This window comes from Taurulus bubalis (assembly GCF_910589615.1).
Source record: "Taurulus bubalis genome assembly, chromosome: 9".
NCBI lineage: Eukaryota > Metazoa > Chordata > Actinopteri > Perciformes > Cottidae > Taurulus > Taurulus bubalis.
The window spans coordinates 14,533,580-14,556,476 of NC_136597.1; the positions used below are offsets into that span (position 1 = coordinate 14,533,580).

The 22,897-nt window shown below is 39.7% G+C and overlaps 2 protein-coding genes across 3 annotated transcripts in view; both read left to right on the forward strand.

Moving 5' to 3' along the window:
• Positions 1 to 3,230: 3,230 nt before the first annotated feature.
• On the forward strand, positions 3,231 to 15,373 carry ppp6r2b (protein phosphatase 6, regulatory subunit 2b; the record flags this gene model as incomplete). Its single annotated transcript, XM_079223728.1, has 24 exons — positions 3,231 to 3,358; positions 3,483 to 3,581; positions 3,940 to 4,126; positions 5,116 to 5,253; positions 5,341 to 5,406; positions 5,552 to 5,664; positions 5,784 to 5,897; positions 6,100 to 6,220; positions 6,762 to 6,923; positions 7,015 to 7,245; positions 7,354 to 7,418; positions 7,495 to 7,610; positions 7,719 to 7,804; positions 7,897 to 7,974; positions 8,065 to 8,162; positions 8,246 to 8,303; positions 8,593 to 8,714; positions 8,840 to 9,015; positions 9,109 to 9,265; positions 9,533 to 9,612; positions 12,046 to 12,256; positions 12,474 to 12,497; positions 13,391 to 13,537; positions 15,340 to 15,373. 24 exons carry the CDS (start codon positions 3,231 to 3,233, stop codon positions 15,371 to 15,373), a joined length of 2,811 nt encoding a protein of 936 aa, XP_079079854.1.
• A 4,311-nt stretch (positions 15,374 to 19,684) lies between these two features.
• Positions 19,685 to 22,897, forward strand: part of LOC306741442 (MOB kinase activator 2) — a 4,099-nt gene continuing 886 nt past the window's right edge. For both annotated transcript variants that reach the window (XM_079223729.1, XM_079223730.1), the window contains exons 1-3: positions 19,685 to 19,816; positions 21,720 to 21,859; positions 22,000 to 22,096. In XM_079223729.1, coding sequence (XP_079079855.1) covers positions 19,734 to 19,816; positions 21,720 to 21,859; positions 22,000 to 22,096 — 320 coding nt within the window. In that variant the 5' untranslated portion in view covers positions 19,685 to 19,733. The remainder of the gene's footprint in view (positions 19,817 to 21,719; positions 21,860 to 21,999; positions 22,097 to 22,897) is intronic.

The window sequence follows — 22,897 nt, forward strand, 5'->3', positions numbered from 1 at the left end:
AGGGGAATAGGAGTCATTAGCTGTTTTATAAAAAACGCCTGAAGGTTATACTGCAACAGATTGTTAAATAGCACCTTTGTCTAAGGATGAACACTTTTCTGCCAAAATTGAAGGGAAAAGGAAATACATCATCCTAACGCAGTGGGTGAAAAGTAATCAAATTCATTGACTCAAATTCTATTTAAAGTACTTGTACTTTAATTGAGTATTTAATGAGACTTTATACCTCTACTCCACCATATTCCCGAGAAAATATTGCACTTTTTACTCCACAGCATCTATTCCAAAGCTAAGTAGTTACTTTTCATATTAGATTTTACACATAAGATCAGTGTAGAAAATATGATGCATTATTTTAGATTAAACTACCTCAAAGTATTAAAAGCTGTTAGAATTATATACACTTCAACCAACAACAATACAAAAGTACTGCTTAAATGTCTAGAGGGTGTTTTTACCTTTGATACGTTAAGTGCATTATGTTGTCAATCATTTTGTTATTCCACTTGTTCTTCAATATTTCAACATTGTGGGATTGGCTATTTATCTGAATACTTCCACCATTTACCAATATGGAGACATATATATATATATATATATATATATATATATATATATATATATATATATATATATATATATATATATATATATATGTAATTTAAAACTGATTAGTTTTTTTTTTTTGCCTGAAAGGGATTATTAGCACTACATCTAATATTCTGTAGAGCTTCCACAGTGAAGCTGCAGATGCACATATGGTAAAAAATAATAGACGTGCAGACCTGTAATTGGACAGGGCAAAGTCCTGGTCAGCGTCAGTATGGGGGATCAGAGCCACTACACAGGGGATCTTATGTGCACCAGGTGATGAACAAGTTACAGCATTTTTTTTTTAAAGTTATTATTTTTTGGCGTTCATTTAAAGCTTACTTGAGTGGCAGATGTTTATTATCTGCCAAGTTGGTTTCATGTTGCAAGTAAATATTCAACATACGCTCCCTAGGCTTTCCAGCAAAAAGCTGAGGTCAGAAAGTGAGAGACAGTCCCTAAACACAGGTGTCCATGGCATGGCCAGAGACCAATGCAATAATAATATTGTAATAGTGAAATTAATTTATTATTTTGATCTCATTGCACCTTCTTATTGATTTGAGAGTTTTGAATGGGAATATTTTTGCTGCATATTTGCTGTATCACCCAGCTCCTGAGAGCAATTTGTTTCAGGATGACCGCAAATAAATACCGAGTAGGTCTTCTGTTTACACACTTGATAGACAGCTGAACTTTTCATCCGCCATTTTGATTTCCAATTCTGACAGATTTATTTTTGTGTTGCCTGTCAGCTGATATGTCATTTGGACAGTGTCGATACCACAGGTCAACACAGACGCTCGGCGGGCCACGCTCCGTACAGCGGCCGCATAAATGACATTGCAACCGTGGGAAAGGAGAGCATCTTCACGATAACATAATCTCTGGGCCTCTGGGTGACCTGAAAACCAAACTCGCCGATTTTTGCCGTTCAACTTTTAGAGGACGACTGATATAATGATGGATACGTGGTAATAAAACATCTAACGGGAACCTATAACGGAAACCCTGTGCGAGTGCTGGGAAGAAGGATGGCGACGCCAGGTGACGCCGTCAGTCACTGAGAGACGTTAGCATCCGAGCTACCGTTTGCCACCGGTAACGTTGCCGTATTAACATAGTTTGGTAACGTTAGCAACAAGATTAAGACATTGCTAGCGGGCTGGTTTACGACCTGGTTTGCAAGGTAAGTGAACGGCACCGTCGTTAAACACTGTGAACACACTGATAGAGATTGGGAACAGGGGATGACATAACTCGGCATGGCGTTAAAATAGATGTCGGGATAAGATTAGTGACGCTAAATGAACCATCATATACACAACGTGCCACACTGTCCGCTGATAGCCAGTTAGCTGTTACCAGCTGATCTCAGGACGGGAGCAGAGGCCCGTCCTACAGCTGATCGTGGTGATGACATTCAAAATCCGTTTCAGGTTTAGCTTCGTGGTAAAGACGGATTTCTGAAGTTCTTACTCTTAGCAAAAACACCTGCTTGTTAAGCCTCGTTTATTGTTGTTGTTTATAGCCGACATGTTTTTCGAATGAATTCCCACATTAGGCAGCGAACTCAGTAGATTGTTATTGTAATGCAGTCAATTTTAACGGTGCGTGGAAATTAGCAAGTTGTATTAAAACCTCATTTCACAATGTAAATATATTACACATTTACTGTGTGAATGCTGACTTTGCGTAATCCGAACGTATCCATTTTCCTTAGCCACAATTGTGCGTCACGCGTGTTTATAACGATAATCGACTGTTTTGTCCAATGGATGATGGCTTGAATCAGGCTATTCAGATTGATTATTTACGGTATACATGGTCTGCTTTGAATCAGGGGGCTGTAAGTTGAAGATCCCCTTTAAAGGCATTGGCCAGTGACATCAACTGTCGGCCTCAAACAGAGTTCAACTGTCACTATCACCACATCTTATCTCAAATGTGCACTTTGTAGTAACAGAGATGTCAGCTAATGCAAGACTCAATAATCCTCACCCAACATTTCTATCACACACTAAAGTGAAATGTCTTCCTGCAAGGGATCTGTTTTGGCCAGCATTAGTCTTACTCTAGTTATTATTGACTCATGTGACTATATGTGTGAGGACATTCTCAAAGCAAGCTGGGTAATGTCAATTCTCAGTTGTGCAGCACTAACTCAATTACAGATGCATTGCTTCCTGCTCCCTCCAGAGAGGAGTGCAAGCCTGCGAGCCTCACGGCACTTACGCTGACTTAAATTCTTCTTCCGACTGTAAGGAAGGTAAGGTAACTCCTCCCGGAAATGATTCTGTAACATTTGTTTCTTATTTTCTTATTACCAGGTTAATGCCAATCAGTTTGTGTGTCTGACTGAAGTGGGTGTGTTTGCGTCTTCATTGTGTGATTTTGCTGATGCTGATGGATGTCCAGGCTATGCAATGTCAACGAGGCAAATTGCTGTTTAGCAAGATCTGACTGAGGATACTGCTCCTTGTCCATATGTAAGTGCATGCATTATATTCTATCACAAAATGTATTGTTCAGCACACAATTCAAAATAGTGTCATTGATTTGTGTATGTTTGGTGCATGATCACCATGTCTCATCCTCTTTTGGCCAACAGCTAAGTGTATGTGCCGGTGACGTCAGCCATGTTTTGGAAATTTGACTTGCACACATCTTCTCACCTGGAGGCTTTACTGAACAAGGAGGATGTCACGCTCATTGAGCTCATGAACGAGGAAGATGTGTTGCAGGAATGCAAGGCCCAGAACAGGAGGTCTGTAAATTGTCCATTGGTGTGTTTTTATATGCTGCATATTATGATACTATTGCATTTCATTGTCCAATAAATCCGTTGGATGCTAACTGGTGCTTCTTTTCTGATCATTATGGATTTGTAGACTCCTCCTGTTTGTGTGCCAGGACCAGTGCATGCAGGACCTGGTCCATATGATTACTACAGAGCCCCCTACTGGTGTAGAGGAGACAAAGCGCTTCAAGTAGGTGGTTGTGCAGAATATGCTGATGTAGCGTACTGTATCCAGGAAAAGATGTATGCTGCTGGTTCTGCGATACATCATATCTTACCTGCCATTTTTTTTAAAGTAAAGATGAAAGTTTAATTGGGCTTAGCTTTGTGAAAATAAATGGTTCTTAATCCAGTTATTTAACCAAACTATTGATTATGCATTGTATATGTAAAACTACTTAATTGCCTGGAGAACAATCTGTGAAATCAGGACAACCCTGTTCCTGTTTTTTTTCTTCAGTTATTTTAGCACTACTAGGGTAGACAATATAAATAGTTTTAGTTTCTGCTTGATTTTACTGCAAGGTGTGTTCTCTTTATTATTACAGATATCCAAATATAGCATGTGAGCTTTTGACATGTGATGTGGGAGTGATCAATGATAAGCTGGGTAATGAGGAGCCTCTGCTGGAAACTCTGTATGCCTTCCTGGAGCAGCCGTCTCCACTTAACCCCCTCCTGGCATCTTTCTTTAGCAAGACAATTGGGAACCTCATCACACGGAAGACTGAGCAGGTAACACACACAAACACACTTATACAGCTAAATCAATGGGCATACTCAGAGAAGATGACATCTATGTTGTTTTGTGTTGTCGTGATATAATTCACAAAGTCTAATGATAATAAAAACTCCTCACATTGAGAATTACTCTCAACCATGATAGTTGTAAAGTTGTATTTATTTTGAAATGAAAATAGGCAGATGTTCCAACACATAACGCAGTGCACAAAGTTCAGATATTACCTTGTTAGTGGGAGACACTTGGGGTGTCAAGGTCAGTTGGCCTGTCCATCTGACAAGCTGGTTGGAACTGACTTGGTTATTTATGTTCCAGAGGGATGGTTTGAAATTAATGGTATAAAATTATTCTGTTGACATGGACCATCACTTTGTCCATGATACTTAACTCAAAAACAAATCGCTGGATTGAACAAATGTTCGGTGGATATCATTAACATTTATACTCAGTTCATCAAATAAAAAAATTAACCCATATTTTCTCACTTCCCGCTACTACTAGGGATATTTTCATATGCAAAGGTATTGGACCTAAAAGTCCACACTGCACACATGTGTACATATGTATTCTTGCAAATGGATAGGAGTTGTATGGATATGTAATGTTTGCATTATCTATAGTTTGTGATTATGTGTGCAAAAGGCTCAACCCTGAAGCTAAAACGTCTGTGCCGTGCACAGAAACTAACAGGGCAGAATTAAAAGAGCATTTGTACGATGTTTTGAAATATCTACCTCTGTACATATGCCGCCCCAATATGTTATATTCTTTGCTGCTCAAATCCCTGAAAATTTGCATTTAAAAATACTGTACAGCATGTTGTTGTTATTTTGCAGAAACAATATCCCACTTACTCAAGATATATTTGTTTTTCTATTTTAGAAATAAGCACAAGGTTGCATGTGTCCTCTTTCTTAATTTAAACTGAACACCAATTTTCAGTTTAGTATAATTTTTGTATCATGATATTTCCTCCCTTTAGGTGATTAGTTTCCTGCGACGGAAGGAGGGATTCCTTTCCTTGGTATTGAAGCATATTGACACATCAGCCATGATGGATGTGCTCCTAAGGCTTATCAGCTGCGTTGAGCCACCTCCTCTCAGGCTCGAGACACTTATTGTATGAGACAAACCCACATTCATACCATACTTTTACACACGACACACTGATATTGTTTGCATTTACAATGTGATATTTTACCAACAGTGGCTGAATGAAGAGAAGCTGGCCCAGAGACTTATAGAGCTCATTCACCCTGAGAGAGACGAAGAGGTAGAAGGGCTTTTCAATATTTGTATATTAATAATGAACTAATATCTTTGCTAAAACATACTATTACTAGCACACAGACTCTTGAATAGACAATTTACAGGACATAATGTTCATGTGTGTATTTGTGTTTTTTTTTTTCTCCCAGAGGCAGTCCAATGCATCTCAAACTCTGTGCGACATCATTCGTCTGAGCAGAGACCAGGCCAATCAGCTCCAGGAGATTTCACAGCCTGACCCTTTGCTGACTGTGCTGGAGTCGTACGTCAGACAGATTTACGCACGCACGCACACACACACACACACACACACACACACACACGTTTGCACTCTTTTTACAGGAGGTGGAGGTGATGACATACTCCATTCTGTTTCCACAGGCAGGAGTGCGTGGAGCAGTTGCTGCAGAATATGTTCTCAGCCGAAAGTACAGAGAGCTGTATCATCAATGGAATTCAAGTTATTCTCACATTGCTGGAAATCAGGAGGCCTGTGTGAGAGTTTTAAGCAATTTTTAACTGTTTATGAATAATACATTACTATCTGGTATTTACAATCTATACAATGTAAGGATCCCTAATGTCATTTTTCATTTGGCCACTCACTAGGGGAAGTTAGTGACCTCTCTTTACCATTTATTTCATGTTCTATCCATCTGTTACCTGTTTTCATACATTTGGTCTGTTTATTTATCAGGGTGGATGGTGTAATGGATGCCCAGGGATTTGAGAGAAGTTACACCGTTAACAGCAGCATTTTGTTGGCCATCCAACCACACCTGATACATTTCCACCAGCTACTTCTGGAGCCACCCAAGGTACGTAAACAAAGATATAATCATTGATCGGTCCTTCATTTTTTGCTTTTGTAGTATGAGAACACATGCTACTCATAATAAACACGTCTTTTTCGACTACACCTTGAATAAGGAAGGTAGCACCGTAGTAGCACTTTACTAGCACTTAAATGGCACTTACTGATAGCACTTTGTAGTTTGACTTCATTGAAGAAATTGTACTTTCTTGATTCTTGTTGATCTGAATTTGTACTCATGGTTGAATGCACTTATTGAAAGTCGCTTTGGATAAAAGCGTCAGCTAAATGAAATGTAAATATAATTATGGCTATCAATAGAAAAATCCGAGATCCCTTGCACAGCAGTAGAATTCAGTCGCAGGCACTATGGAAATGAATCAAGCTCTTTCACTTGCCCCTTTCTTAAAACGTTATGTTTGATGCTCTGCCATTTAGATTACATTTAGCAACAGTAGTTGCACCTGTATAACACAACTCTGCTAAACCTTTAAACTTTTGTTCCCCCCCCTATTCCGCTATGCCCTCCATCTGTGTGCTTTTAGCGGAATCCCATGCTGACTTCTCTGGGTGTGCTCGAGGAACCATTAGGGAACACACGTCTGCACGTAGCCAGACTGATGGCCTCTCTGCTGTATACCAGCTCTGCTAGCCACGCAGTAGTAGCACAGGAACTCTGCCGACTCAATACAATGGACCTGCTTCTGGTGAGATGAGCAAACATGCTGCATTTTTAACCCAATGATGAGAAAGTAATGCATGTTAAAATGTAAAAAAAAAAAAAATCCTTTTTTTCAGGACTTGTTCTTCAAGTATACATGGAACAACTTCCTGCACCTGCAAGTGGAGCTTTGTGTTGCTGCCATCCTCCGGCCCTGTGCCCATGAAATGAGACTTCAGCCTGGTTTAGGATCCCAGGAAAAATCCAGTCCTCATCAGGATGGCTCACAGGAGCAGGCTTTGATTGATATCCCTTCTGAACCTTCAGCCACCCCTGAAAACTCTGCACATAATCTAATGGTGACTCATGTAGGTGTCTCTACTTGTGTTTGAAGCTAGAGGCTTAAATTACATTTTATCTGCTGGAACGTAGATTTAAAACAATTGATTAACTCTCTATTTTTGTCTCTTTAAAAGTTGTTTCAGCACTGCCATCTTGTCCAGAGGATTCTGGAGGCTTGGGAAGAGAATGATAAAATTCAGTAAGGATCTGAATGGCATAATGTTGTTCTTGCTAACAGGCAGCAGCTGCCTATAATCGGGTGTGGGTGTGTTCAGGTTAGGAGGTGGTATGAGAAGAGGGTACATGGGACATCTGACCAGAATTGCCAACACAGTAGTCCACAACCTGGAGAAGGGCCCAGTTCACACACAGATTAGTAGTCTAATTACAGGTGAGTGTAGACACTTTCCTATGTGAAAGAAAGAAGGAATTTAGACAATTGCCAGTCGACTGGAATAATACTTTCTTAATGCTGCTGTTCTTGTGTTTTTGGATGTAGATTTGCCAAAGGACTACAGAGGGCGCTGGGAAACCTTTGTGGACCAGACCCTGTCGGAAACTAATAGAAAGAACACCATAGACCTGGTAAAGACACACACATGCTCATCTACAGTACATAATAGCTGTCTGTAATTCTGCACACACTCAAACTTCAAATGTGTTTTTTCTATATCCAGATTGGCTCTGGAAATCCACGTCCTTCCTCAGAGGATGATATGGAGAGCCCCTTCCCTAAAGAACTGACACTACAGCAGGTAGACAAACATAAGCACATACACAAAACATATTGAGGGCGTCTGTTATTAAAAATGTTATTCTAATTCAAATTGTAATGTGTGTTTTAGGCCTTTTCAGACTACCAGATCCAGCAGATGACGGCTAACTTTGTGGATCAGTTTGGCTTCAATGACGAGGAGTTTACTGATCATGACGACAGCATTGGGTAAATTAAATTACATTCTTCTCTTTATGACAGTGAGCTACTGTTTTTGTGTGTCAATTGAGCGATTTCTACTGTTTCGGCAGAGCAACGTTTGACCGTATTGCAGAGATCAATATCAACATTGATGCAGGACAGGACAATGTGAGTTCTTTTATGTAATTCACACAAATGTATTCACACATTTGTTTTATAAAGTAGTATTTCTGTAATGCTTTTGGGCTGTAAATGTCTTTGTTAATTCTTCAAGATGCATTAATGAATTGTATGGACACTAGGAGCCAAAAAAGAATCACAACAACTTACATACACGCAGCCCCACAATTTAGGTTTAAGGTTTAGCCTTACCTTCGCATTTTTTATGATGCATTATGAATCTTGATGTCCACTGATTACACTAAAAACATGTGCTGTGTCTGCCTGTTCTTTGCAGGCTAATACAGCTGTGTTTGAGACGTGTTCCAAGGAGAGGATTCAGCCCTTTGACGATGATGAAGAGGACATTTGGGAGGAGAAAGAGATCAAATTTGCAACACAAACCAAGTCCCGTAACAGGTAGACACACAGCAATGAATACTGATTATCAATGCGCTGAATTTCAGCATTATGCTTGAAATTATGTATGTGAATTAATTGTCCTTGCTCAGTCAAACATACAAAAATGTTTTGTGTGATTCAAGGTTTGGTGGGTCACGATCATCCCAGAGCCCAGCAGCCAGTAAAGATGGTGATAGGACAGCAGCTTCTGGCACTGAGGACTCTGACAGAGCAGCAGACTCTGACTCAGAGGAGGGAGAGAATCCCAAAGATGACCTGGACCCTTTCTCAAGCCAGGGCCAGACCGATGGAACAAAGAGTGAGACATATTATGTTCTGTAGTGATGCAAAATGGTTTTGTCCATATGTAAAAGCTAAAGCAGGGTTTGAGCATGTGTCTCATGGCATTCAGGCACTGGCTGGGTAGCAGACTTCGGGGAGGTGAACTCGAAGGCTCCTGCAGCAGGAGTGGGCTTTTCTGCCTGGGACACTCCAGACTCCAAACCAGCTGCCACAGAGGCAGAGGAGAAAGGATGGGCCAAGTTCACTGACTTCCAGCCTTTCTGTTGGTGAGTCTGAGTGTGGTCTGAATATGAGGAGCTTATTTCAAAGCTTTGTTTTGATAAAAACTATTGTGATGAAATACTATTAATAAGTTTGCATCACCATTTCAATTTTTTACAAAATGACACATTGAGGCAAAATAAAGAAATTGTGGTAATGGTTAAATGACAAAATAGTTGCACAGATACCATAGATACACACTATAATGGGGACAATATTGTCTGAACTGCATTTTATGCAGGTTTTCTTATCCGTATTCTACATATCCACAGCTCTGAAACAGGCCCAAGATGCAGCTCTCCTGTGGACTCGGAGGTCAGCGGATCAGGAAACGCAAAAACGAATCAGAACCGTAAGTTGCCGCAGCATGGAAAGTGACTTCAGTGACTTGCTTATTTATAAAAAAAAAATAGTTTTGGACAATTACAAATTGTATACCATATTATCCATATTGGATAACCCTCTGCACCACTTACTGCAGGGACAGCACAGCACTTTATCCAACAGACTCATCCAGTTCCACTGTCTTACTTGTATGTATAAATGCTGCTGTAGCAACACAATTTCTCCTTGCGGGATTAATACAGTAACTATCTATCTATAATTAGCTATTTTTTCCATTAATAGAATTAATACAGTCAAGTACTTTTAATTGGCATATTGCTGAGATAAAGTGACGAAAAGGCTCATAAGCCTTGTTCAGACTTGGCTTTAACATGCGTCTTGGCTGATCCAATCACAAAAAACATAACATTTTAAAACTTAAACTTTATTATAACATCCTAAGCATTTAGGAACACAAGACAAGGCTTGGTCTTCATTGACTCTCTCAAGCATACTTGGACATCGAACCAATCTTGTGGACAACCTGTTCTACCTGCTGAGCCACATCGCCCTCAAGTGGACAGCTCTATATATGTCAGTTCAGACCTTGCATTAAAATGCTTCTTGTGATTGGATCTCACTACCCTGACCTTTATCACGTACCATTCTCTTTATCTTTCATGACATGTGCTTTAGGGATAAGTGCTTAAAAAAATGTAAATGAACGTCAACCAGATCATGTGAACTGTGAACAATTCCATTTCCTCACTTGGAGAAGAAAAGTGGCAGAGCGTCATTCCAGTGCGCTCCAGCAGCACAACACCTTTGAACACACACACACACATACACATACACATACACATACACACACACACGTCAGTCAAGTAGGGCGTTCCTTCAGGGTGGACCAGGACATATTTGCATACCTACTGCTATAAGAATGTGCCCATATGTGGCCGAGAACACCTCTGAATATGATCTGAGCGATCGGATATCGATGTGTCTTCAAGGTGTCTTGGGTGCATTCACACCTGTACACTGAAAAAAATGTGGAGTTTCATTTACTTAAAAAAAGCTTGGTAACAATTTCCACACAGAAATTCTAAGTAATTTTTACTCAGACAATTTTTAAGTTAAGTTTACTTACTAATAATATTTTTTTTTCATCCGAAATGGTCAAGTAAATTTTACTTGAAAATTACTTCCTGAGACATAACATTTACTCAGTCTTTGATAGTAAAATCTTTACTCAGCATTTGATAGTAATCTTTATACATAAAGATTTCATATACCGTCATATAGCCGTAACAACCTTTTTTTTTATTTTTTTTATTGAGTCTAGTACATGGTAACAACAGTTGTTGCTCTTCAGCAGGCAGTAAAATGTATTTTTCACAGCTCACCGCTGAGGGAGCTAGTTGCTGCTGTCAGAGCTAGTTGTAGTACTTGTATGGAAACTGAGTCATGGTTTCTAACTTTATAACAACAATTAATAACCCACAACTAACGTTCAACTAACAGGGTAAAACATCACGACACAACAGTTTGTGACACATACACAATTTGTAACACTAATAATTGTACATTTATAAAATTACACTGCTGAATTGCATACTGGGTACAACTCGCCCACTTTCACATCGCAGGAAGAGACAGACTCTTCCGGTCTGTCTCTTCCTGCGGCGGAGTTTCCCTGGGTCCTAAGTCCCTCCAGGTTTAGCTTCCTAACACCAAATGTACCAACGTAAAAACAGCTGTTCACCACTTGCATCAGCTTTGCGGTCCTTTTCGGTATCAATGAATTAATGTTTTTATTCGAAAAAAATACTGTGATATACCGTGAAACCGCCAGAATCTTACAAAATACCGTGATATGAATGTTTGGCCACCGCCCAGCCCTAGTTGCCAGGTTTACTTGTATCCCCCAAGTAAATTTTACTTGTGTCAGGTTGTACAGTCATTCCAGTAGTTTAGTTAATATTACTTGGTGTGAATATCACATTTACTTATCCAAAATAAGGATTCATAATTACTAACAAACACAAAGTAACACATTAAATAAAAGGTGACCTTTTAAAGTAAAAGGACTGAAATAATAATTTATTATATAATTTACACATATAATCAAGGTAATAATTACATGGCCAAAAAGTCTTTTTTTCAGTGTACTTATGCTGTCCACTTGTGTTCGATCACCCAAGATGCATGTTAATGCCAGGTCTGAACAGGGCCTTATAGTTATATGACTCAAACCTATATGTACTGTATGTGGCAGCTCATTACTACTGCCTCTCAACTTCTTATCTCTGAGTTGATCTCTCCAGGGAAATGAGTGTACACTCATTTCCCTGGAGAGGTCAACTCTGGTCATGATCAGAATTTACAAAGAAATGATCAGAATTTACAATAGATGTAAATTTATTGTAAATTCTGATCATTTCTTCTTCTTCACTCTCTGCAGCGTGTGTGTGGAGTGTGTGTGTGGCGAGAAAAGCTCCACTGGTAGCGTCGGACAGCTCTTCCTCCAGCAGCTCAGGCAGTGATGAGGAAGAGGGAAAGACGAGGTCTTCAACCAGTGAGACGATCACCACAGAAACCATCACCACTGGGGCTGGAAAGGAGACAATTCGGCTCACCGTGGACGCCAAAAATGAACGGGCAGTCTTCAGCAGGTAGACACACTTTGCACACAAGTGACGTGCAGCTGCTCTATCTTGATTGGTGCAGCGTATCCTCCTTCTGCGAGTGTACTTTCAAGTGTTTTATAGAGCCTCCCCCCTCATCCCGAATTCTTTTTCCGCACAATTGTACTTCCTCCTTCTCTGTTTTTCTTCTGATTTTGCCCTCCCCTTGTCTGTTCCCTCCTTTCTGATCTCCCCTTGACTCCAGAGTATTCAGACCAGCAGTCAGACGGTATGTTGTGCTTGAGGTCATTTGCTCTGGAGTTTTCCTGAAGTTGTATGACGGATTTAAAAGACCATCACAAGCACATATGTGCCACGTTTTTTTTTTGCTTGTTGCATTTAACAGGATGTGATGTAACAATTACTTACCATAATTCAGGACCAGCCTAATTCATCACAAGAATATACTAACTCCCAACTGGTGGCTTGTAGAGAACCTACAGGACTTCTGTCCCTATGCAAGGCTCATCCCATATTCTCAACATAACAGTTCCTGATGATGACCCCGAGCACGCAACAGTCCACTCAACATTAAGAAAAATCAAACGGTGGCCTGTTATCCTATGAAATTAAACCAATAGATGAGATCAGTGTTTGATAACGCTGTGGTTTTATGATGCAGATTATTCTGGTCTCAGTCATAACATAAATGGAGGTTTATATGATTTGTTTTCTTTCAGAGCACCCACACTACTAACAGTATGTCAGATAGCATGCTATGAATACAAGTTGCTACCAATCAAGCACATCAGCATTCTAACAAAACAATCAACAAGACATTAGTAAGTTACTAACAAACAGTGCACCTACAAGCATGCTACAATTAAATATCTGAGATAGAATCTGAGGTTAATTACCTTCACACAAACCTTAGCCACTGTGTGCCCAACTCCCTTTGATGTTGATCCGCCACATCCAGCTATATGTTGGCAGTTACAGACGAGTGGATTCACACGTTGCTGTACGCGCTGGGCATGGTAATGGCCGGTGTGGACAGCTGATGGCAGCAACTCTGGGGAAATCTTGCCAATAGCAGTCATCTGCAGTTTGTTCCTTACGTTATGAGTTCAGGTCCCTGGCTATGCCCCGAGTTAGTTATAGCTTCATTTGTTGTTATTGCAGCGAAGCAGTGAAGGTGCCAGTAGAAGGACTCCCCATCAAAGACGAGGGGATAGGCGATGAGAAAGAAAGCAAAAAGGGAAAGAAACATGGAGACTGTCCCAACCCAACTACCGCCACTCCAGCTAACCAGTCGGCTGCTGGCACACAGTAAGTGTGTGTGTGTGACTGTGTGTATGACTGTAATAACACCACTTTATGTAATAACTTGACAAAATGTAATACATTTCACTTTTCAAGTTTCTCTTCATAATGTAATAACAACTGCATTGTAATAAATGATTACCCATTGCAGTGGTTATTACAAAATGTGAGTTAACATGTATTTTTTAATGAAAATGTAATAATACATGTGTTGCACTTTCTTTAAGGATTAATTTATTCTTCATTTTCTTACTGCAAACTGAACATAATTAAAACAATAATCAAAGCTTTTCAATAAATACAACACTAAGTGTCACATACTAAATCATCTTTGTATTCTCCGCTATGTACAATGTATCATATTCCTGCAAGTATTTCTATTCCACTAGCCCTTAACGTGACTTTTTATAAAAGGATAACAATAAATATAACAGTAAAGGGAAAAGTCTGCACCTTTTTTTTACGTGGATGTCCAATCAGTGCTGAGGGTCAATGTTCACTGAAGAAATAAATTCCCCAATGTGTGACCAAAAAAGCTTATTTCTCCTGCTGTGGAGATGTGCAGCTGTGCCTACATGTACCAAGATGCATTACATCAAAATGCCAACAAAATGCTAATGAAGAAAATATTGTAGTACCTTAACATAAAAATACAACTGTACACCTTCTGAGTTCAAGTTTCTCTCTTCCATCAAACTAAGACAGGCTTAATTGCCTTTTTAACTCATTGTAAAATAAACTTCATTCATCAAGACAGAAACAAAGTGAAACTCACCAAACACATCATGGTTAGACTTTCCATTTATCCAACAATCAGTAACTCTGTGAATTAAGGATTTATTTAGACAACTAGAGTAAGATGTGAAATTATGCCGGCTCTAGATGCTTTGTTTCCCTGCTGTTTCTCTCTGTCGTGCCTGCTTCCCACCGAGTAGCTGCCCTGCTGTATTGAACCTCCTGGAGCCCATTTCCTCCCTGCTTTGGCTGCAGCCTCAATAGGTCGCTCTCTGGCTAAATACAGCTGGAAATATTCCTCTCCCTATCATTTTTGCTGTTGTTTTGAATGGCATAGCGCCCCATATCTACCAAAGTTGAAGTATCACTTTGTATCCCTTTCTTGCCTCCAACAACGTCATTCATGTCACTAGATGCAGGAAGAACAACAGAATGTTGAAGTTGGGCCCCAAAGACAAAAAGAACATCTGCAAGAACAGCAGTTCTTTCTATGGTTTTATGCCTCCACACCAAAGACAGCTGTGACGGGAGGCATTATGGGTTTTCATTCCATTCTATTCTTGAGAATACAATATCTCAAGTATGCCTTGAGCAAATTTTCCACAAATGTCTACTTTGACTCGAGGATGAACTGATGACAAAATTAACAGATGTGGATGTAAGCGACAACTTGCCTGTATGGAGACATACAAATGTGATGCAGTAATCCTAGTTTCCCTGCCTTTAAAAGAGTTGTTGCTGGTTTGTTTAACTGTAACATGTTTGTACTTTGAAAGCTGTAACCTAAATTATGTTCACCTGCATTGTATAAGTGTGGTGCCAGAATTGCGGTAGATAAAGTATATATATATATATATATATATATATATATATATATATATATATATATATATATATATATATATATATATATATATATATATATATATATATATATAATATCTCTATATCTACCGGTATTTATCTTTCTAAAAATCTTAGCCGATAAAACCAAACTTCTCTTAATTTACCTTTCTGTCTTTTTTAAATAATATTCATAATGTTGTGTTTTTTGTTTTGTTTTTTACTTGCAGAGAGATGCAGCCATCTGCTAATGGACCGGCCTAATGATGACGCAAAGGCGCACACACACATGCGCACACGCACACACACACACACACACACACATACATGCGCACAAACATGCGCGCACACACACACACACACGCACGCACACATGCACACATGCTTCATACCTGTCCATTCAACACACAGCAATGCCAGCTTTGCTTCATGTTAGCAGCCCTCGTTTTCCCTTTTTGTGTCCAAAGAATGGTAGCTGCTCAGTGTTGAGGTCAAACAGCCCTAAACAGTATGAATGCTGGGTAACGCATATAGTAAACATAGGTACATTGATCTCTCCTGCACCTTCATGACTAAATTATAACTGAACCACTTCAAAGAGGAATGTATGTCTTACAGAACCTTTCATTGTACTAGACACTCAAAGCCAAATTATGTAACCTCTTTTTTTCCTTGATTTCCAGAGAATTTCAACACTTTTACCTGTTTTTAATGAGCAGAGGTCACACTGAGTGTTTAAGAAAACAAATAACTAAGTCTAAAATGTTATTAAATTCAGCATCAAATTTCTGATTGTTTGAGCAAGTCTGCTCTCTGGGCATTAAATCACAGCCCAGAGTTGTATCTATTCGAGAATTTGACGGTTTACACTCTAGTAAAGAAAACTAAATTAAAATAATTTGCCAAGATTACAGAGGATGCTTGCAAAACTAGCTGCCATTTTCTCTTCAGCATTTCATGCCAGGAAGAAATTTTATTAGTACAAATGTGCGAGTGATAATTTGGCTTTTTTATACATGCTACTAAAATCATTTCCTGAAGTAAGATTTCTTTGCTTTGATCATGCAGAACATTAACGCTCTTTTTTACATTTTCATTTGGAGCCTCAGATTTGGGAGCATCATGTGTCTCTTCCTCCATGTTGAAAAGTGTGTGTGTGCTATTGTATCCATGTGTGGAGGCATGTGTGTGTATGTGTGTTTGAGCTCTGTCTGAGGTACAGAGTGCATTCTCAGGTCAAAGGAGAGTTATGCGGCTACAAAGAAAGCACACCTGTGTAACACACACACATACATACAGTGCTGCACACACATGTATACACAATTAAATCCTTACACGCGTGCAAATAAACAGTGACGTTCACATACCAATTCATATCACCCTCTGAGCTGTTTAAATGTAATATTGTGAAATTTGAACATGTATTAGGTTGTGGCTATTCTTGGTAATATGTAAACGTAATATAAATATAAACAGTATATATAAACATTATATCTATTTTTGGAATAAATCCAATGTATGGAAAGGCAGTTGTTTGCAGGTTGCAACGTGTGTATTGTATGTGTGTGTTGTACTGTTGAAATGAGGCAATAATGATGTATGTGTTTCAGTTAATACCCCAGCATCAGTTCCTGTTCCTCTGCTACTTGCTTCCTACATAGAGGTCGCCTGAGAGTGTGCGTGGATATGAGTTGGTAGTCTGTGGTTTGTCCTCCTCATTATTTTCTTAAAGCATAATACTGGTTTAGAGCTTGGGTCTTATCATTCAGTTTTAACAAAATACCAGGTTAACCAATCTTATTATGAAGAGGAAATGCTGGTGGACATTGAAATAATACCCAAACTACTGCTTCAACCTATATTATGGTTATTGTTATTATCATCATTATTATTATTATTATTTGTGTGCACATACTTTTCCTCTGTAATGATGGATTATTATCAACTCGAGCTAAGCAAGTGTGTTGTTCAATGTAATAGTTGATCAGCAGAAAAATATTGGGCAACAATTTTGCTAATCAATTAGTCATTAGTAATTTTTCAGGCAAAATGTCAAACATGACATAATTTCAGTTTCCCATTTTGCAGCTTTTCTTTGCCTCATATTCTAGTTAACCGAATGGCTTTAGATTTTGGACGGTTGGTCAGACAGAAGAAACAATTTGATGATGTCTCTTTGGGCTTTAAGAAATTATGATGGATATTTTTCACTTTTTCCTGACCAATCATTGAATCAATTTAACCAGTGAAACACTCGGCAGATTACTCTATAATGGAAGTAAGTGTACGAGGCAGCCATGCTATCAACACTTTAAGTGAGCACACATTCATATTTCCCACAAAGTAAAGTTGTTTATATAATCCCACTCAACTGTTCGCTGGTTTAAAACCAGTTGGATTGCTGATCGTCTTTCTTCATTGTATTAACATAGTTGAGTACAATCTAATCATAACCGATAGAAATCATGGCAAAAACAAGACCCAAGTGGATATAAACCAGAATTATTCTTCGGCTTTGCGTGTGCCAGACAGTTATGCTTTACTTTATCTTTCTCCTTGTCTCTCTCTTTCTCAGGGCAGGAGTTGACTTTAATTGCATATATGCCTATGGAACGATTTCTATAGATTGTTGTATTTATTTAAAAAGCACTTTTTCAAGAAGCACTTTTGGTTTGTATTTGGTGGTGCCATCACCTTATTCCCCACTCAAAGAGATGGGACTGTTTAACTTGAACGAGTGAATAATGTACAGTAGATACTTTAGAATACCTTTTCTCAATGCTTTCTGCCAAAGTGTGTCTTCCCACCAGTGTTACAACTGGCTTTCATATGTGTGAAATAGCCTCCTTTCTTGCAATGGTGTCACTGGTGTAGATTAATCTAAACCAGTCTTTGTTTGATCCCTCATTTTTTTTGTCATGTGATGGAGTATGCCACATGACAAAGAAAGACTTGGAAGATTCATCTTAGACCACAGATATTTTGCTTGTATCTGTTCAAGCATTTTGCTGTGTTTGAAGTGAAGCTGTGTAGAATAAGCATTGGTTTAAGTCAGGGTTAGTGGAGAAAAACAGGGCTTTTATTTTGTCAGGCCGGGCACAGGTTCGGATTTTCATCCTTCGCCAAACCTAAGCAAGACCCTTGCGTTGTGTTCTGGTGTGTGTCTGTGTGTCTCCTTCACCTTGAGTGGGCTGCGTGTGCAGTGTAGCTACGGGTGTGGTGTGATGTTATGCATAATGGCATGAGGTACAATACAGTCATCTTGAAGTGCCATTAAGTTTGCACATTAGCCTCATTCACCTCATTGGGTATGTGCTGTATTGTACAGCATACACCCAACACTTTATTCTTATTCTTATTCAGAGACAATAGGGGTTGAATTATTACTTCATCCCATTGTCTGTCCTGAGGCCATTTCAAGGTTTAAATCTTCCTCGCATTATAGCTTATTACATTTGTGTTGGTGAGTGTGAGTGTGTGTGTGAAAGGCAGCCGTGTTGTAAAGTGGCTTTTTTGTTCTGTAAAGTGAACTGATGCTGGTGGTTGTTTTTTTTTTCATTTGTTTTTTTTTCATTTAGGGAGTAACGTGTCTGTTTCCTGTTGTCAATTTTGCTTGTACATTCAGATATGAACCTAATAAATATCAGAGCAAGAAGAAGCATGAGCCTGTGTTTGTCTTAAATTTAAAGCCTGTTATGATAAAAACACTGAGAGAGGGAGAGCGAGCAGGACTTGGTCTATAGAGCCACAAAGATGTTTATCTTAGGGGCAGGTGAGCTAATGGATTATGTTACCTACTGCTCCTCACACTGACAATTAATGCTCCACCATCTCCCCACAATGCAAACATAAACTTTCCTGTCACACAGATGTTGCTGTGCTTTGAGCTGGAATGAGTTAATGTGACAGTGGGGGAGGAGCACTTCACATATTATATATATATATATATATATATATATATATATATCATTGCCTTTTCACTGAGGGCGTGTGTTGTCACTGGGCTCGGATACATCGTGTATGTCATGACATTCCTCTAAAGTTTACAAGTGGAGCTCAACATCTGAACACACCTGCTGCTCCAGCTTCTTTTTCTACTCCTCTCGCTGCCTTACTCCTCCTTGTGCATCTCTGTCCACTTCCACCGTGCAAAAAACACCTTTAGTTCTGCACCTGCCTGCCTGTTCTCTGTGTAGAGCTGCATATGTGAAGAAGAGTGTGTATGCAGTGGGTGGAAACGGGAAGAAGGCGGAGTTGTGTTTTGCACTTTAATGGGTTGTGGAGAAACCTGCCTGTCTGCTCAGAGCTGCGAGAGGAGGAGCTTGTGGGGTGTGGGACTCCAGACAAAGGAGACATATTACTACTATACTGATACTGGAGCGAAAGGAGAGGCACAGGAGACGATCCTTAACTCCTGGATGACCTTTTTTTGTGTGTGTGTTTTGGAAAACTTTGCATTTTGTGTTTATCAGCTGTATGGAATCATTTGTGAGTTTAGAGATGTCGGTGCTGGAGTAGTTGTTCCCATATGCTGTCTGTAGCGTGTAGAAGTGTGTGTGTTAGTATGTTTGGGATGGAAAAGTGGGGCTGGCACGACCAACACCTCTGCTCTTAGCTTTACGCCATGGGGGGTTGCCATAGCTACCCCTCGGCTACGAAGGTAGACAGTCAGGCTCTTCAGCCTTCTGACATCAGCAGTGAAAAAATGTAAGTTGTATTTATTTTTCTTAACCATCTTCATCAGTGTTGCACTGCATGTTTCAGTTTCCTGTCTGGAAATAAGTTTTGCATTTGTTCCATCTTCCTATAATCACTTGTATATACTTTACTAGTACTCTGACTGAACAGACATTAACATGAAGAAAAGCAAGATGTTGTTATAGTAATGGATAGTGTGGAGTCAACATGCCTGGAAAGCTGGCCACACATGGTTCACTCAGGAATGTTCTCCAGATAAAGTTCTGTGTGTGTGTGTGTGTGTGTGTGTGTGTGTGTGTGTGTGTGTGTGTGTGTGTGTGTGTGTGTGTGTGTGTGTGTGTGTGTGTGTGTGTGTGTGTGTGTGTTTGTTTTACATATTTGTCTGATGGCATCAGTTAAGGTGGATTCCTCTAACAGCGGGAACACATGTTGAGAAGTAGTTTGACCCAAGATGAGGAACGACTATTGTTTATTTTAAAGGTGATTTATGGCCTTTTTATGACATTTTTTGATAGGACAGTAATAGATATACAAACGTGGGAGAGAGGGGGGAGGACATGCAGCAAAGGGCCATGAGTTGTATTTCGAACCCGGGCCAGAACAGTTAGGATTAAGGTACCAGGCCACCCTGTTTTACTGTGTTTTTTGCACAATTTGCTCTGCAAATATTTGCTCTAGGATGCCTCTGTAAGGTCCAGCTGGCTGCCCTCGAGAGGACTGTTTATTTCACCCTTAAAGCAGAGGTGAAGTTAAACAGATGGCCAGGAGCAGCAGAGAAGGGTCACAGACGAGTGTGTTTACACACAAACAAAACATTACAAGTAGCTCCGGGTTCATTGTGTTTGTGTGCTGACAACTGGGAGCCAAGAGGTGGTCATTGAGTTAATACCATGAAGCTGGAACAAAACAGGATGTTAACAAAGAAGTTCCTGTATACATTAGAGAAGTTAGGCTAGGATTTACACTACTGTACCTTTTGTACAGCTAATGTTTACATTCCTCTCTGTCACTATTCCTCCCTCTCAACCGCCTCTGACCTTTTAGTTTGGACAAAGACCTGCTGTTTAGACCATTAAACTAATTCTTCCTCCATATACACACACATTTACACCAGGGCAAGGGAAAGCCCATAGAGAGCACAATGTTTCCCTTATCGCAGTCGACAAGGTCACACTGAGTAAACTCTCAGCTGTTCTGTTTGTAGACATCTAAAAACTGAGTGTGGCAGCTGCCTGATTCCACTACATTTTGAAATATTAGCTTACACCCAAAGCCCTCTTAAAAAAGACACTCTAGTTATCGGACAGAAAAAACTAGAGCACTTATCGTCATCATCACAGTACTCTACCTGGTCACCTTCTTGTTTGCATAAAGTCAAATCATGCTGCCAAGTTTGACTTTCCAGTACATGTTGGCATTCCCAAACAACATCATTAATTTCCTGCACTCACTTCTATAATTATCACAAGTTCCCAAGCTACCAGTCACATGTGACTGATTATAAAACACAACCTGTAGCTTATCAGTTGGTAGATGAACTGATGTGAGAGACACAACAGGCCTCAGCACTCAGTGTTGCACATTATCATGCACAATGTTGGTCCTTTCAGTCATTTGCTTTGCAGCAATCACCACTGCAGCAGTAAGCTTCATTATCAGTAATTACTCTGGATCTAAATTGACTGCCTTCATTAAATGAACTGCTGGTTTATTGGACTTATAGCTCTGCAGTTACAGCAGTTTGTATGTGTTTGCATGTGTGTGCCAGCCACAGAGGGCAAGACAGATGAGAGAGCATTGGAGTGTAAAACGTGTTATCTACTGACTGCAGCAGGAGTAATTAATCCACTGACCTATCGATTGGTTTACTTTCGGTCTCTGCTTCATTAACTCTGTACTATCTTCCCCCAAGGGGAATTAATAACAATAACCTGGAGGAGCGTCCGTATCTACAGCAGCAGTTTGTGTGCCAGCAGATCCCACACACAGACATGTTTGCCCTCACGGCACTGCCGCCTGGCATCGACAAGGCAGAGTGGCTTGCCAGCAACAGTGAGTAGGCCACATTAAGCACTGCAGATTTTGAATCGTTGGTTCCCCTTTTCTCCTGCTCCTTGTCCTCCCGCACACACTGCAAAAAAACAAACATCGGAATATGTACAAAACATCATTTTCATATTAATCTCTTTCAGCTGTGGCATTTTTCAAGCATATAAACCTTTTCTCCAGTGCATTGTCTGAGTTCTGCACTCCCAGCTCCTGCCCAACTGCCTGTGGACCAGACAACACGTACGTTACTGAGCATTATATTTGTCCTAGTAGTAACCTGTCAAGCAGATACATTACGTTTTATTTGCAGAGTTTCTGAGATAGCCACGGTGAGTCATTTATTAACTACTTTCTACCAAAGTAATTTTTCCACAACCATTAAAACTGTTCACAGTGCAGTTTGTGTATTATTCTAAGTAACTGGGAGGTTGTTGGGTACCACAGATGAAATTATACAGCATTCATCTCCATTACTAAAAGGGGAACCACACATTACAGTCTGTTAGGTCTTAAGAAGTATATATATGAAAACTATTGCATAAAGCCTTTGGTGACTCCAGAGGGACCTGTGTGATATCTGATATAGTTCCTCAAGTGGTGTCACTTGAGTCAAACAATTGCGGCTGAAGACTATAAATTTGGAATTGAAAAAATAATCTGGGGGTGTGGAGTTATAAAAAAGGTGCGATGAACAGATATCTGTAGCTCACTCCTCATCTCTTGTTGCTGCTTGAGGTTACATTAGCTGCTTCTAACATAACGCACCCAAATCTCACACTGAGGTCTTGGCAGTTGAGTGGGACTGTGGGCAATGTAGGTGCCAGGTTTTGACAGGGTGCAATAAAATGGGTGCAATAAAAAAAGACAATTTCTGTGGTTCTGCTGCATCATGAGTCTGACAATGTTTTAGGAGTGCAATGATAAATCGGTGAATGGGACGGTGGCAGGATGAGATCTCAACATTTTGTTTTGTGTGTGTGTGTGCGACCTGGGTGAACTGACACGTGAAGATTTATAAAGATTGTTTTATGCAGTATATAA